This window comes from Equus przewalskii, chromosome 1 (assembly GCF_037783145.1).
Source record: "Equus przewalskii isolate Varuska chromosome 1, EquPr2, whole genome shotgun sequence".
NCBI classification, from domain to species: Eukaryota; Metazoa; Chordata; class Mammalia; order Perissodactyla; family Equidae; genus Equus; species Equus przewalskii.
Genome location: NC_091831.1, coordinates 112,592,090 through 112,609,354, shown reverse-complemented (window position 1 = coordinate 112,609,354; position 17,265 = coordinate 112,592,090). Strand labels below are relative to the sequence as shown.

Sequence of the window (17,265 nt, the reverse complement as noted above, 5' to 3'; positions counted from 1 at the left end):
GAGGGCATCTGAAAACCATCTCCAATACTATTTAGCTTATGGTTTTGCATAGATAAGTCTTAATACTTGAATATCAGGAGAGTGCTGGCTTTGGGCTGGTCGTGCATCAACCTAAGACAATGCTCAAAATCCATCCCTTCCTGATTCTGAGGAGCTGTTTATGTCAATATTGTAGCCATTTTAAAACCAAATTAGCCACTGCATAGGACTAGCAGAATCTAATCCATTCACAGGGGATTTCAGGAGATTGGCTTAAACACAGAAAAACTGACTTTTCATTTTGTTAGTGAGTCACCTGCAATGGGTGATGGGGTGTGGAGGGGATGTTTAAAAACTTAATCCATGTTGAAAGATAAGATTAGTGTGCCCAAATTTCACTGCATCCTTAATTGGGAACATTTGTGCTGTGAGCATTATGCCAGAATCAGAGCATGTGGTGAAAGAAATGATCGAGTTTGTGAAATCTGTCTGGGCTTCTGCATCCATCAGCACCGCTTAGTTGCTGGCATATTCAGCTCAAGCCAAAGCACATGACCTGGGGGGCATGGATTGTCAAGTCCAGTCTGAAAACCCTTACAAGCTTTACTCAACGCCACCTCTGATCAGAGACTTGGAAACACAGTGTTCTGTTGACCCAACTTGTCAGACTTACAGTAAAGCCCCAACAAGAGCACGCTGAACCTTCCAGGAAGAAACAAGAGCAGTCTTGGTTTGTCCAATTCACTAAAGTTATCCAGGCCCCCAAAATTTATGTAGAAGGAGCAGATGGAAATGAGAAACTGCCCTGAGCAGATTTAGACAAACGGGTAAGTCATGTGGGAGGAAAGAAAGTCACAAGTCTAGAAGATGGGAACACAACTGAAGAGCATGGATCTCACGCAGGTTTCCATAGGTGCTTTCAGATGTGCAAATAGCAAGATGTTTGGAATTATTAAGAATTTGGCCTACACATCTGGCTTGCTTCAAGGGGAACTTACACAGCTGAAAGCCAGATGTGGGTTCCAAGACATCAGCATCCTTGGTACTTCGGAGAAGAACAGGCGAATCCTGGAACTTCCCTGAAGTGCCTGGCTATGGAGCCCCAGTGCTGCTTACAGCACTTTCTCTTCCATGAATCAGCTGAAATGAGAGCTGAGACCATCAGTGGATGGATGCTGAGGACAGAAGCAATGTGCACCTTCCCCACTCGGTCCTTGAACGTCGGTCATTTTGAATGATTGCATCTAAACAGATAAATTCCTTCCTGGCCTAAAGCTACTCTCTTCTGAATGAGACAGTCTAAAGTTCTCTTGATCTAATTTTCACATCACCACTAAAATGCATGGAGTGTAAGCTCTAACAAGCTAAAATTCAGTCCTGCTAATATGGAGCCCACAGACACAATTTTTATTCTTAGTATTTAAAAATATGAAATTCTCTTTTCTCCAACATCCATTGTAGTTTTACATTTTAGAAAGACGTAGCACTCAGCCTCACAGACTTCGAACCAGGATGAAAGGCCTTAACATTGGTCCCCTGGATTTGTGAAAGAAAGAAACAGTGATATTTTGTACTTTCCCAGTTGAGTAACTATTAGTCAAACTAAGTCTGACCTCACTGTCCATTCTCATGGTTTTTGTAAATCTTATCAGTCTATTCATTCAGTTCTAGGCTGTGCCCAAGTGTCAAAATGTTGGAAGGTCCTCACTGGGTCTTTAACTCAGAATAGAGGTGAAAGTATACACACTAGCATCAAAAACATAACACTTGTATGTGGAATCGCAAAAAGCTGAACTTGTGAAAACAGAGTAGAGTGGTGGTTACCAGGGCAGGGTTGGGGGAACTGGGGAGATGTTGGTCAAAGGGTACAAATTTGCAACTAGAAGATGAATAAGTTCTGGGAATGTAATGCACAGCATAGTGATTACAGTCCACCATATTGTATTATAAACCTCAAAGTTGCTAAGAGATTAGATCTTAAATGTTCTCACCACAAAAAAGAAATGATAAGTAGGTGACGTGATAGAGGTGTTACCTAACATTACGGGTGCTAATCGTATTGCGATATATCAATGTATCAAATCAACACATTACATACCTTAAACTTATACAATGTTATATATCAATTATATCTCAATGAAAAATAATAAAAAATTTTTAAAAACAATACTATGAATCAGAAAAGAATAAAAAAGCATATTTCATGTTTCAAATACATTTTTCTAAGCTATTTCATTATCTGTTATGAAAGTGTTCTTAAATTACATTAGATCTGAATAGCCCTGGCTGTTAGGAGACAAAAACTTGATTATATCATTGACCATTTGAGATGTTCTGAACACCGTGCAGTCATACTGTCTGTCTCCATGAGCACTGACTCCCTTGGCCCTCTGGTGCACTGCTCCACCACAGTTTCAGAGAAACACCATCCCACTTGTCTCTGAATCCCATTTCACATATGCCCAATTCATTGCTGACAGCAATGGGATAGGAAGTAATACTTGAGAATTCCAAAGCTCACCTTCTACTTCTTGGTGAAAATTTAAAACAAAACAAAAAAAAAGGAGTTTAAACATACCCACACCGGTTTACAGATAATTATACTTTTCTTGGAGGAATTTCAATATCTTCCCTCTTCTGCCATAACTGCGTCTTGTATTTATCTGTGGATCTTTTTATGATAGAGGCCATGGCTTGGGGTTTGCAGTGATTTCTTCTCTGTATTTACTGAAGATAGGACCTAGGAGGTAGGAAACAGATTCTAAAAAAGTCCCTGAAAATGCCTATCAGGGCAGGAGTGAGGCTTCTCTCATGGACAACTGGGAAATCTTCCTCAGTTCATAGATCAACCTCAAAAATGATTCATCTTCAGCTCATGGTTATGAAATGCACCCTTTTCACAACCATGGAGATGAAGGCCCTTCCCTTATCACAGAAAGCAAATGCTGTGCCTGCATACAGGAGAACCTCACAAGTGTTTAGTGAACTCGCTAGTGCCTTTCTCAAGGTGCATAATCTTTAAGGATTGCCTCGAAGGGAAAGAATAACTTCAGCTTGCTTTGTTCCATTTTGGTCAGTTGACGCTACTTTAAAAACAAAATTATACAAAAACATTGGGCTATGCCTTCAGAGAGCAATAATGCACAGAGTTACATCTATGAGGGCTCCAGGTGGAAACACAAGATGCCCTCATCCCTTTGTACACTTACTCCATGTAGGTTCTGAAGGCACCCTCGTCCCTTTGTACACTTACTCCATGTAGGTTCTGAAGGCAGCCCTGACCTTGCCAACATTCCAATTCAGCTTTTCTTAACTGCTTTGGGCATAACCAAGGAGCTCTGCTGATCCTCATGTCAATTGTGAGTATACAACTGCTTCAAGGACAAGCTGAAGGCTCAGTTCTTTTGGGGAACAGATTTTTGTGAGCTGAGATTAGATCCATTATTACTGACAGGAGCCTTAGATATATTAGAAATACTTGAAAATTTTGGTGACTTACTCTTCAGTATTAGTCATGTTTAATTAACTACGTTCTCTTAAAATATGAACTGTTTCCTCATATTTAGTGCATATTTTCTACAAAGACTTGCCACATTTAGTCCATGGGAATGGTTCCAACATTTTCAGATTATTGATGTTCCAGAAAAGGGATCATAAAGGAAATGGAAAACTATCCTTGTTAAAACATCATTTTTCATATTTCCTTGTCTCAGTATTGGTCTATACAAAAGATGCAAGGACCTGATCCCTAAACTTGAACTCTTTTCCAAAGATTTTAGTTTGAAAAATAAGGAAACAAGGTCACTGAGCCCCATATTCCAGCTTAAAGAAGGAAGGTGGTGGGGGCTGGCCCCGTGGCCGAGTGGTTAAGTTCGCGCGCTCCGCTGCAGGCGGCCCAGTGTTTCGTTGGTTCGAATCCTGGGCGCGGACATGGCACTGCTCGTCAGACCACGCTGAGGCAGCGTCCCACATGCCACAACTAGAAGAACCCACAACGAAGAATACACAACTATGTACCGGGGGGCTTTGGGGAGAAAAAGGAAAAAATAAAATCTTTAAAAAAAAAAAAAAAAAAAGAAGGAAGGTGGTGGTTGTGAAATGGGCAGGGATGGGGGTAGGGCAAGGCAGGACAGCAGCAATGCTACTCGATGGTATGCTGCCAGACTTGAAGTACTAGGTCATTCAGAGATTTCTAATGAGGTGGAGTAGGGAATGAGTAGCCCTTGAAATTTGATCCACTAATGGGTTTATTTCACCAGCATAGTGTTTAGGAAGAATAAACATGACTGTCTTTAGAAAGGGTAAACACCTGCAATTGTGCACATTTCCCACCTCTCCCTGTCATTTTACATCTGGACTCTTCAAGGCTTTTGATTCTGGGACTCCTGCATTAGTCTTTTTCTGATTTCTCAGTCCTACAGACTTGGTTCTAATTGATCCAAGAGAACAGGCACTAATAATTTTTTTAAGGTCCTCAAGTGATCCTCATGTGCAGCCATGGTGGAGTGACTGCTCTAGGCCTGTCTAGGTTGGAAATGGAAGGCCTACTCTGTGAGCCAACTGCCAGAATGACTCCAAACAAACCCAGAGCTTCTCTCCTCCATTAAAACTTCAGAGAGGCCACGTAACGGGGCTCAGGATTATTCCAATAGCTTGATAAATGTATCTTGCAAGTCTACCATGTATGCATGTTGTGGTGAGTAGTGGAGATAAGAAGATTACAAAGATGGCCTCCCCAGCCTAGAGCACACAACTGTGTTCTAAAGAATTGGTTGTGTTTGCAGAGGATTTCAATAGAGCATGGTAGGTATAGGAATCCATGCAACATGCAAGACATTCTAGGAACCCAAAGGAGAGAGACGGAGCTTCATCTAGAGCCAGAGGAGAGGAAAACCAACCTGAGCTTTCAAGCATGAAGATTGGGTCTCAAGCCAAAAAAGGGGGTGTTGAAGGGTGTTATGAGAAGTGACCCCAAAAAAGGAAACAAAGATTGCAGAGGGCATACAAGAACTCTAGTAAGAAGAGTGACGTATACTGGAGGCGAGATGGCACACATCAATCCATAAAGGACTTTGCTACACTCCGAGGCTCTGTCTGGAAGGTGGCAGGAGCCCCAGATCATTTAAGCAGTGACACTTTCCATCATTGCAGCCCTTGGGCATCTTGTGGATGATGGACTTGGCAGAAGCAAGACTGGAGACATAGAGGCTAGTTGCTAAGGCAATGGCAGTGGAGAGACAGGCGGGATGGATGGGACCATCAGCAGGGTTTATGATGATGGTGGGGGTGGGGGGAGTCTGAATACAGCAGGACAGGGAATCCCAAAGACACCATCTCCAAAATCAGCCAGTTACCAACACAGAGTTAACCCTGCCGTAGAACTATGCATTCGTCTGAAAGGGAGCGAGCAAGGGGTTGTATTATTAGTCCAATCTAAGAGTATCTTTCTTTTTGAGGAACAGTAAAGGAGTTTCCTCCAACATAACTTTATCCATTTATCTATCAGTATTATAATCTCTAATAATAATAACAATACGCTATAGATTCCATCTTTAAAGGTGATTCTTTTACTGAGTGATGCCTGATGATATCTCCTATTTTTAATGTTTTAAAGGGTACAAGTTCAACAGCTATGTCATAGTTTCTAGGGAAGAGAAATAGTTTGAGTATTGTACCACAAATGGTGCTATTTAAGGCAATGTGTGACCCATTTATCTCTGCTTAAGTTATCTCTACTTCTGTTGACAGCCATTTTTTATTTACATAAAATTAGATTGATAATGGCAAGTGCAGACCCGTTTTAATGTGAACTTACTTTGGGAATTGAACTGGATTGCTTTTAAGTGGCAGTTTATCTGCCTTCTTAAATTGCATTTCTTTTTGCAATCTTTCCCCAGTACTTAATTACTTCTGAGAAATGTATCTTCAGTTTGTCTGCTTGTTACTTTAGGCTCATTAAATAAGCACCTCTAAATGGCACCATTTTTGATGTTTTCCTCAAATTTTCATTGCATACCACTTTAGGTAACCATGTAAAAAAAAGAAAAAAGAGTGTGGGCAGGAGTTAGACAGTGAAAGCCAACCCCACAGACTTGTAACATGTATTTCCTGTGGATAAAGTCATGGCCATGAAACATTATGCCAGAACTCTTGGATTGCTGCCACTCCCTTGGGCCTCATATCAAAGGTGCTCCCAGGCCTGCAGGTCAGCTCCCTCAAATAGCGCTCAAGCCTACCCCTGCTCGCCACCCTTCACATAGACTCTTCACTCTTGTCTCACCACTGTAGCGGGCTTAGAATCCTGCTACCTACAAGGGAAAACCCAGGTCCTCCATCTGAAAGGCCACACCCCCTTCATCTAACCCAACTCACTTCCAATGTTGAGGCCCCCTTCTCTCTCCCCAACCACACTGGGAGCCCCGTACATGTGATGATGCAGTGCATGAAGCATGCTGGTGTTCATCACACACAGTCTTCCCTCCCTAACTATTCACATCAGCAGTTACATCTGTGTAACATATCAGGTCTTTAAAATGTCTTTCATTCACCCTATATTCTCTTCCAGTTATTGTTCCATTCTTTGCCTCTCTTCTCATCAAACTCACTGAGGAGTTGTCTACACTAGAAATCCCCGCTGTATCTCCTCCCTTCTCTTGCTCCCACTCCAGTCGGGCTTTTACTACCCACATGCTAAGTGAAGCCTCTCTTCTGGGGGCCAGGAAGGCACTCCACATCACCAAACCCACCAATCGAGTCTCAGTCCTCATCTGACTGCGTCTCCTTATAGCACTGTCTCCACTTGGCCTCAGAAAGTCACTCTCTCTGTTCTTCTCCTCAGTGGCCTCTTTATCCCAGACTTGCTTGTCCCTCTGTTACCTTCCTGATCTTAAACACTGGAATGTTCCAGGGCACAGTCCAGGGATCTCTTTTCAGTCTATATTCAATCTCTAATTGATCTCATCCAATCAATGGCTTTAAATCTCTCCCATACATGGAAGACTCTCAGGTTCATGTCTCCAGTCCCAATCTTTCTCTGACCTCTGAACCTAAACATCAAATGGCCTGCCTGACCTCTCTTCTTGGATATCTAACACACATCTCACAGGGCTTAACATGTCCTTATCTGCACTCATGGTTTTCTCTACAACCTCTTCTCGAGCTCAGTAACAGGCAACTGAATCTATCAGGTTTTCAGGTCAAATACTGGGGAGGGGGGTCATCCTTGACTCCTCTTTCACGCCCACAACCACCCATCAACAAATCCTGCTGGCTGAAATAGCCCCTCCCCCGGGTCAGTGCATTCTCCTCCTCACCACCCTTACTCCTCCCTTCTTTACTACCAGATTCTACTGTATTCTCCACTCAGCAGCCAGCATGAGCTTTAAAGTTTATCACATTACTGTCACATCTCAACTGGATCATATCTTACTTCTACTCAAAACCACTCAATGGGCCTCCCTGACCTACAAAATAATAGTCAACTGTTATTCCTGATACCACCTAGCATGGCCTACATGGTCCTTCGGGATCCAGCCCCTCTCCCCTCTGCACTTCCTCTTTGATTATGCCTCCTGCCAATCTCCTCCTTCCTCACCCTGGCCTCCAGGCTGTCCTAATACACCAAGCATGCCCCTGCTTTGGCTGCTCCTCTCACCCGTTCACTCTTCTCCACAAACAGCACTGCTCGAGTCCTCACTTTTCTCAGACATCTGCTCTAGCATCTGTCTCCAGCACACTCACTATCTCCTACTCTGAATCATTCTTCATAGCAGTTGCTGTGACCCAATTGATACACATTTGTTTATTGCACACCAAAATGTGCCCTCCTTGAAGGCAGGCTCTACTTTGCCTGTCTTGGATCTCAGCACCTAGAACAGTGCCTGGCACATAGTGAGAACTCAATAAACACAGCGCAGCAGGGCAGTGTCCCCCAGATCACATCCTGATCCCCAGAGCCTGTGACCATGAATGTGCAAGCTTACACAGCAGAGGAGGGAGACTCTGCAGATGGGATTAAGATTATGGACTTCGGGTGCTCAGGCGAGGCCCAGGGCTGTGCTCACCCGCTAGCTCCAGCAAACCTCAGTATCTCCTGGTCACAACACCCGGAAGGACAGCTAGTCTGCACTTATACCCCTCTCTCTCCCTGGCCTTGTCTCAGCATTTAGCATGCATTCAGCACTTTATCCTTCACATCAGCTCTGTGACGTGGGATCCATTATTAACTCCACTTTGAGATTAGGAAACTGAGTTAGGCAGGTTTAGTGATTCTTCCGATGCCACAGAAGGAGTGTGAGCAACAGAGATCAGAGCAGCTTGACCGCCCTCTGTCAAAATGAGACTTAACACTCTCCCTCAACTCTCCAGGGGTCCTGATACAGGAACCAAAGGGACTGTTGAGTGATGGTTCAATATTTTTTTTATTTAACTGAAAATGAACTCATCCTGGGTTTCATTTGTTTTTGGTTTTGCATTTCAATTTTGAAATAAATTGTTAAATAAAATAAAATAAAATAGAGTTTTCAATGAACTCCTAAAGCCTATTTCAAAGCATATCTTACTTTTCTTATCATATGAGCCCTTCCCTATAACATTATATTTCATAGTACATATAGTGTGTTTGATTTTATTCAGGCTGCGGTAGACCCACTATCTTTAGAGAGGTATTATTTGAGTTCTAGATTAGGATATTCCTTTGTTTGAATATGGAGACTTCCTCTATTCTTTCCCTTTTTCACTGCACCATAAATATTAGGACATTCTGGAGAAGGTCCTGCAGTGAAGAGCCCTACCGAGGCCCTGGGCCCTGAAAGGGACTCTGATTCTGCCACTTTCTGATGATGAAACTTGAGACACTTCTTTAAGTTCTAAAGCCTCAAATCTTTTCACCTAAAAGAGAGGGTTTTGTGAAAATTAAATGCTACATTTTTTTGAAAATGCATTCTGGAAATAAAGAAGATACACCCACATAAACACTGATAATTATTGTTACCAAAAGAAATCTGTGATAAGATTTCTTTTACTTTTGATTTAATATTTTCCACTGAAATTTCACATCAATTAAAATATGCATGTTATGCAATTGCACCTTTGTAAAAATACAAAAGTCCACATTCTCCTTCTCCCCTTGAATCGAGCCAGTGACTCATCTTGGAGCTGACAGCCAGAGGAGATCGGCTGGGGCGGCACTGGCTGACTGTCCTTCTGAGCTTTGTTTAGCTCACTGCCTGTTGGCATGACGAACATGCTAAAAGTTTCCTTTATAAAGCGAGTAATTTGGAAATATTTTCTTTTGGTTCCTTTCAAAAAATGCTGGGCATTACTCTGCAGTGGAGTCTTAGACACCTAAAATTTTTGCAATATGTGAGAACTCTCTTTCAGATCTCTGGCCATCCCTGCAGCCTCCACTTAGATATCCCATTGCCATGTGTGCCCTGCTTTGGCGGCGCTTCCGTGTGTTTTTATAACTGTTACAATGACCGTTTGTCCCAGTCCTCACGAACCTGCAGCTACAGTGCAGGAAGAACTTACCATATGGGGATTCACAAGAGGGAACTTGCCATTTAAAAAGACATTGTGAGCACTGGAATGATTCAGAGAGAATGTACTTTCTGCTCTAGTTAAAAGAAAAGAACAGTCCTTGAGAATGTGCATGATAAAGCCCTCTTCATGAAACCAGAGGTCCAGGTTAGCACACTCGTGTAGACAGATAAAGAAGAACCTTATGTGGTCATGTTCATAAGTTATTTCTACAAGAATCTGCTTTTAATTGCCAATTATAAAATATTCTTTTCCAAAGTCTATTTGAATTGCAGCTCCCACGTACTAAAATTCTAACTCATATTTTCTTTTCCAATAGACAAACCTCTAAAATATGTTTAATACAATTAAATGAATGGAATCAGATTTTACCTTATAATTGAGTTGATAATCTTCAAATTTATCTTACAGTTATCACAGGTCTATTATTTTTCAAATGATGATAAATTAATTCTCGTTTAAATTTGTTATTACATGTTTTACATTACATTGATTCAACTATTGTTTCTGTGCTAGTTTTTCTACACTATGTACTTTTGATTACTGGCCTTGTTAAAATAATTATAATGCCTCAAATAATACATGTCTTCAAATATGACATTGCATAAGGCTGACTGTCACATAAGGCCTCTATTCTGTTATACACTTGACTCATGCTCTGTTATATAATTTAAAACTAATAGAAGAATTATAAAGGCTATTGAAAATGAGCTGCAGGTGACTAATCAAATTTAGAATATGAATGGGAGAAAGAGAAGAAACAATACTCATATATTTTCAAAGCAATTTCACATTAATTATCTTATCTAATCACCAAATGTATTTTTCTTATCATACTTACACATTTTCTGATTGCCAAATCCACATGCTTTCACAAACACTGCCTGTAGCTTTGTCCGTGCACACAAGCTTACCCTTGCCTGTTTCCTTCTGCTCCCTGGCTGGTTTTCTGTAACTCTCCTTACCCTCCACTGGTTGTCTTGCTTTTTAAATGTGTTTACAGACATCAGCATTTCTCTTGTCCAAGAATGTTCAAATTAGGGCTTTCATGCTTCCCCCTTCACCTTCCTTTGGAACCCAATCACATAAACTCTTTCTCTGGGATAAAAAAAACAGAGCTTACACAAACTCTTTTGTCCCCCTAATCTCAGAACAGAAAACTCTCTCTACCCTGATGCAGAGAACACCTTTCAGAATTACGTCCCCTTCCTCTATAGATTGGTCTCACTTAGACCCGCCCTGCAAACTATGTGTAGTCCAGTTGGGAGCCCAAGGACTAGCCGGGCAGAACTGCTATGAGGAGTACTGAGTAAGGAATCCCAGCAGTGCTGGGCTTGGTGAACTTCCCCAGTTAGCTATCCATCACTCTCACCTCCCCCAACTATTAAGTCAGAACTAATGATACTTAGCTCATAAGGTTCCTCTTAGGATTTACCTAAAACAGGTAACATAACAATAGGGGCTCCATATTGCAATAGCTATTATTTTGTCAATATTTTAAGTCAAATAAGTGTTATGAAACTTTCTTTGCAATTTAACAAAATCATTCTTAGGTACGCTTCAAGTAATAAGCAAGTGACAGGAGCCTTTTATCAGAAGGGAAATAAATAAGGACTTGTGCTGGCAGATGTCAAGATGTTTTTTGTGGCTATTGGAAACCACACCCTGCTGGCCAGGGCATGTGAGATCCAGCTTCTCACCCTACTAGACACTCTGCTTCATCGAAAGCAACTGGGCACAGAGGGTCAAGAGTTGAAAGCACAGAGAACCTGATATAAAATGCCACTTACAGAAATATCTACTAGAAATGATCTCAAGTACTTAAAATGATTGTAAGCCAAATATGTTCATCGTAGCAAAATTTATAACAGCACAATCAGAAACAATGTAAGCATCCCAAGTTAGGAAGTAGCTGATGGTGAAGCATTTATGCACTGTAATAATATTCACCCATTTTTAAGTCATACATTTTAAAGAGTTTGTAATAACAAAGTATTAGGCATGAAAAAGGCACAGCACAAAATTGAAGATACAGTATGATCCCAACTGTATGAAAATATGCACAGAAGGAAGAGGAAGGAAATACACCAAAATATGAAGGATGATTGTTTCTGTGTAGTGGAATTAAGGATATTTTCCCCTTTCATACACTATTCCGTCTCTCACATATTTTCTGCAGTTAGTAGGTATTGTTTTAGGATGGACTATTGATCTTACATCTAAAAGATTCAAAACTTTTCCAACAGCTAATTCTCTAGGGAGATTAAGAACTATTCTGCCACTTGTTCAGTGCTAGTTTCTAGAAACTAACAGGTATCTCTCCATTTTGAAGATGACCTCAGAAAGACACCAAATTAAGTAAGAAATAAAGAACAGTGGCTTCTAATGGCTGAACTCCATATGCACATTACTTCATATTTCAGACTTGCACCTACCAGGGAGTGTAATGACTTCATGCATATAGAATGAAAATTCACAAGACTATATTTGACCAAAATCTTAAAAAGAAAATATATGTTTCCAACAGTAGCATATTCCTCACCTCTGAAATATTGCTAAGACTATGAAGTATAGCAGCAAATCAACTACCTATCTGATATATTAACTTGGAAATTTCAATATTGTGTATGATTTCACTTACATATACACTTTTCATTCAGAGGAACACTGGGAATATCATGGTTTATAGGATTTAACAACTGGGAGAGACCTTGCAAAGGAAACATTTCATTGAACAGATAAGGACACCAAAGGCCTGGGAGGGGAGATGTGAATAACTCTGAGAATGCTCTGTCCCAAAGGGATACTCTGAATAGCTGCAAGGCCTGCAACACAGGCATGTGCCATATATGGTTCACATGTCTGCAACTGCCCCCCTATGGTGCTGAGAGGCTGACCTGGACCACAGTTCCAGTGCCGTCATTTACCAGTGATGGCACCTGGGGACAGTCACAAGCCTCTCTCTTTCTCAGTTTCCTCCTCTGTACAGACTTGGAAAGGTCAGAAGGGCAGAAAACGCCCAGAAGACAAACAGAGAATATGGTGGACCTAGGAGGGTTCTCACTACTGTCCAGGCTGTGGCAGAGCCAGTGTTCTCAAGACCCCTCCAGGATTCACATAAGTGCAGAGTACTGTGTAACCTCTGAAGCCAGTTTTTACAGAACAAGTGTTTGGCAACTTTTGTCCTGAAACTTAGCTTTCTTAATTATACTCTATCAACTTCAAGTTAGAATCCTTTTGATTACCTAGAACAATTTTGGAGAGGACGGTGAAGAGGAAGAACATCTGCACCTCATATGAACATTTATCTGGATTGTTCGTTATCACTAGTTTGATGAAAAAAGATTAGACTCAGTACACCGATGCTAAAGGCCAGGATGAAAGAGCTTAAAGCAATTAATGATGCTGGACCTCCAGGGGTGTCTTGCAGATCTTCAGACACATGTAATTTCAGATATCTGCGCCTGCATCGAGATGGCCACAGGTCAAAGCCTTTCGCTCAGGCCAGGACCACTGTGAGTGCTGGTCAATGCCACATAGTGTGGGCTTGGCTTTAAAGACAAATTCCTTTGCACAATGGAACCAAGGAAGACAATCAAAATGTTAAACACTGTCTTCTCTAACAAACAGCAGATGTCCTTTATGTATGTGGACTTATGAATCTTATCTTAACCTGAGTAGGAGGAAACATGGCTAACTCTGAAACCATCTTCTGCTTCTATTTCTGAAAACGTAATCTGCCTCTTTTCTCTAACTCACTTCAGAGACCCCACTCTTGGAGTAGCCTTGCTCAGGAAGAAATCGTGGGGTAGGACAAAGACTCTTTTATTTATTTACAAAAAATCGAAGGTGGCAAGCGCAGAGTTGCTGCTGTACTGCTGAGCAAAGGTCCTGGAAGGCATTTGTGCCCCGAAAATTGTAAAATACAAGCATAGATAATAACTTACCCAAAGTGACTGGCTAAATTCATGGAAATACAAAAGAGAAGGAGGTTTTTGATCATGATAAGGCTAGAGAACATTCCATTGTCCATTCCCAATAAGAATAACAGTTGAAGCAGACGAATTTGGGCGAATAACTGTTCCTTTCTCCAACTTGATCTTGAAGCTAAAAGGTACACAAAGAGGAAAAGCATACAAACATAAATGTTTTCATGTCACAGTTCCTGGAATCAAATCATACTGCTAACACGCAATTTACAGAAAAGGAACCTGGCTGTCCTTCTCCGGCACAGCTCCACATGAGGTGTTATCTATGTCCACTGGGCAGTAAGTTGGGGCATAAAAAGAAGTTACAACACGGCTTAATTTTCACTTTTACTCAGAGTGCAGAATCATTCTCCTAATTTATTTTTTCCATGTTTAAAATACTTTGTTTTACTTTTTAGCATGTTATCAAATGACTCATTAGTCCTATCATTAGAATAAATGCTTGAAGTTATCTGAGTAACTGTATTTTGCATCTGTCAAATCCACAAGTGTAATAATTTTACCTTTCTGAAATATTTGCCACGAGTTCAAAGCCAGCAAGCTACTCCTTGTTCTGCAAGGTGCTGAGAGAAAGTATGTGGAAAAAGGGGGAAAAAAGGCACATTTAAGAAACTGGTCTTTACAGGAGCACGATAATACAAGAAATGTATATGAGAGGGTTGCCACTTTCTCAGCATTCTGTCCCCATGACCAAATAACGTAATAATCACTGCATTTGGGGAAATTTCTCAGCTTGTGCTGGGCTCTCATCAATGCATTTGAAATTCAGTCCCTGGGCTCTGCAACTAACCTTAGCGAAGAGACACATTTCTCGATATGCGCATAACACAAATAGGTGCACATGATATAGGAAAACCTCGTGTTCAAAAGGACTATTCTCCCAAGGAGACCCCAAGCAAACTCAGGAACTGGGAAACACACAACAGGTACTTCCACCTCAGATGCGAAGGCCCTCTGTCAAGAAGGGCAGGGTGCCACGCGGTGGTCGCCTGGGCGCGTCCTGGGGTTTATCTCCTGACAGGGCCGGAATAGAGCACGCGGCAAGGCATGCGGGAAAGCCCGGAGGCGCCTCCTGCTGCCCTCAGCCCGGGCCAGAACCCTCGAAAAGAGAGGCTGCACTCCCACAGTCCCCGGACCGCCAGGGGGGCTTGCGGGCGCAGGTGGGCACGGGGGCGGCACTGCGGAGCTGCAGCCTCGGCCGCCTGCGCGCCCGCGGCCCGGCAGGATCGGCCTCCCGCGCGGTCCGCAGCGGCACGCCGAGCGCCTCCCGCTCGCCGGCCCCCTCGGTTCTTTTCTGGCCCTCGCAGACCTCCCCCCGCTGCTGCCCAGATCCTAGCCAAGAGCCCCGCAGGGTGGCGCCTTCCTCCTTGGCGAGGAGCGCGCGGTGCCGCGGCGGTCCTGAGGCCTCGAGCAGCCCGGGCGATCCCCCCGCGACACTCCCGCGGAGCCCGCGCCCACCCCGCCAGCGGCGCCGGCACGCCGCGCGCTTCACAGCCGCCTGGCCGGCGGGGTCCTCCAGGTGGGCGATTGCGCCCTTCCGATTTCAGTGACGGCGGCAGCCGGTGCCCGCACGCCCCAGTTTCCACCAGCAGGCCGGTGGGCGCTGCGCCCTGGTGCCGTGTGTGGCAGGGCTGCGCTGCCCAGGACACCCCGGTCCTCCCGCGCGGCTTTGCACCCGCAGGCGCCGGGGGAAAGTTTGCGCTCCCTGCCGCCATCGGCGCCCCGGCTGCTCTCCACCTCCCCTCCTGGACCATGCAGCCTGCAGCTCGGGCGCCCCGAGAAGAGGGGTGCCGGCTGAGCGGGGGCCGCCCGTCCTCTCACCCTTGCCCGTGTCTTCTTACCCCACTGCCCCGGCCCGGCGCGCCCGGGCTTACCCCGCGCGCCGGGCCCGGGAGGCGAGCCGTCGGCGAGGGTGCATCCTCCTCCGCTGCTGCCGCTGCCGCTGCCGCCGTTCTCGCCCGGGTAGCAGGCGCGGAAGGCCGGTGCGGCGTCACCACCCCATGCTGCCAGCGCGAACTTCCCCAGTCCTCCCGGGCCGAGCGGATTGGGCGCCCCGCGCTCCCGCCGCCGCCCTGTGGCTCCGCTCTGCGCGGCACCCCGAGCCGCGCCGCCCCGCTGCAGATCCCCCCGCGCCCCCAGCGCACTCGCGCGCTCGCTCTCACCTCTCCTGAGCGCCACATGTCGTCTCTGGGTTTGAGGAACGTTCCTCTGCAGAGGCGCTCCGATAGAGGCCGCCAGACTCTCACTTAATGCGCCCTCGGGCAGGCTCAGCGAGGGGGGAGGGCTTAGGGCCCGCGGCGTGGCCTGGTTTGGGATAGGCCATATTTCTGCTGAAGTTTCCTGAAGGTCTTCAGGAGCATCATATCCCGTGTCTCCTGTCCTAACCACTGGTCCCTCTTTTTAGAGCAGAAATGGAAACGGAGTGTCACTAGGCAGCAAGCAGGAGACCATTGCTCTGAGAGTTCTCTTCTAGAGCCAACCGGAGCACTTTCCTAAGCCAGCCTCAGTCCATCCTTCCTCAGTCCTCAACACCCGCCTCAGTGTTCACATCTCCTATTCTCTTTAGAAAGGAACCAGTCTGTGAGATTTCTTTTTATCTGTAATTCATTGCTAGGGAGGGCAAACCAGAGTAAAATCGGATTTGATTAACATTAAACCCTTACCTAATTGCAGTATACATTTGGTGGTTTTCTAAAGTTCTATTTCTTGACAAGAAGCCGCGATGTCAATAGCAAGGGGCCCCGGGGTCTGCAGACGTAAGTGCGAGTCCTGAGTTGAGTGGCAGGAGCTTCCCCAGGAGCGCTTCTCTGGCCTAGACATTAGTGCACTGTACTGCCTTCAGGACCCGCGCACATGGGGGGGCAGGTTCCATTATTGGGATTATATCTGTCTTTGTGTCAGTGGTGAGATCCTGAGTAGTGAGGGTAGCACTAATGACAGCTGCGCAGAAATAGGGTCCTCTTCAAGCAGCGTAAACAAGATGGTGGTAAAACCAAGCGTATTCCTTAATTTTAAGATTGCAGGCATCTTGTTTCCTCAGAGGTGGATGCCTCTTGACTACGAGAACACCCAGGGGAAAATGTTCAAGATTTAAAGTAAAACCGCTAAGAACGTGATGAGATCAATACTATTATTTCTCATCTTTTGTGACACTGCATTTTTTTTTTTTTTTTTTTTTGAGAACGATTAGCCCTGAGCTAACTACTGCCAATCCTCCTCTTTTTGCTGAGGAAGACTGGCCCTGAGCTCACATCCGTGCCCGTCTTCCTCTACTTTATACGTGGAACGCCTACCACAGCATGGCTTTGCCAAGCGGAGCCATGTCGGCACCGGGATCCGAAAGGTGAACCCCCAGCCGCTGAAGCAGAACGCGGGAACTTAACCGCTACACCACTGGCGGGCCCCTGACACAGCATTCTTTATAGTCACATTTAACAAAATAATTGTGAGAAAAGGCAAATTTCTAACTCTCCTCCAGAAAGGATTTTTCATCTTTCAGTGTATGAAGTTGCTCTATTCAGTTTTGTCTAATACCATGTATTCCAAATCTCAGCTGGTACTTTTCCACATTCCAAAAATTCTGAGATTTCCAAAAATGGGAAATTGTAAATATATTTCAGGAACAGGGCATAAAAACATTTAAATGTTGCAAATATATAGGAAGTGTTACTCTGAATATACATTTAGTCACAGTATTAAATAACTGAGTCTAGTAGTTCGACATCAAATATAAATTAGATGAGATGCTCCTTTGAAA

The 17,265-nt window shown here is 44.1% G+C and overlaps 1 protein-coding gene across 7 annotated transcripts in view; it reads right to left on the bottom strand.

The window, feature by feature from the left end:
* GABRA5 (gamma-aminobutyric acid type A receptor subunit alpha5) overlaps positions 1–16,339 on the bottom strand; it is a 72,718-nt gene extending 56,379 nt beyond the window's left edge. Inside the window, exons 1-3 of one of the 7 annotated variants that reach the window (XM_008539870.2) lie at positions 15,671–16,339; positions 14,012–14,071; positions 13,467–13,626 (exon numbers count right to left, since the gene is read on the bottom strand). In XM_008539870.2, the coding sequence (XP_008538092.1) occupies positions 13,467–13,552 (86 nt within the window). In that variant the 5' untranslated portion in view covers positions 13,553–13,626; positions 14,012–14,071; positions 15,671–16,339. Of the gene's footprint in view, positions 1–2,557; positions 2,697–13,466; positions 13,627–14,011; positions 14,072–15,349 lie in introns of those variants that run through there. The other 6 variants (XM_070620784.1, XM_070620773.1, XM_070620806.1 and 3 more) reach the window with 6 other exon arrangements.
* Between the last annotated feature and the right edge of the window lie 926 nt (positions 16,340–17,265).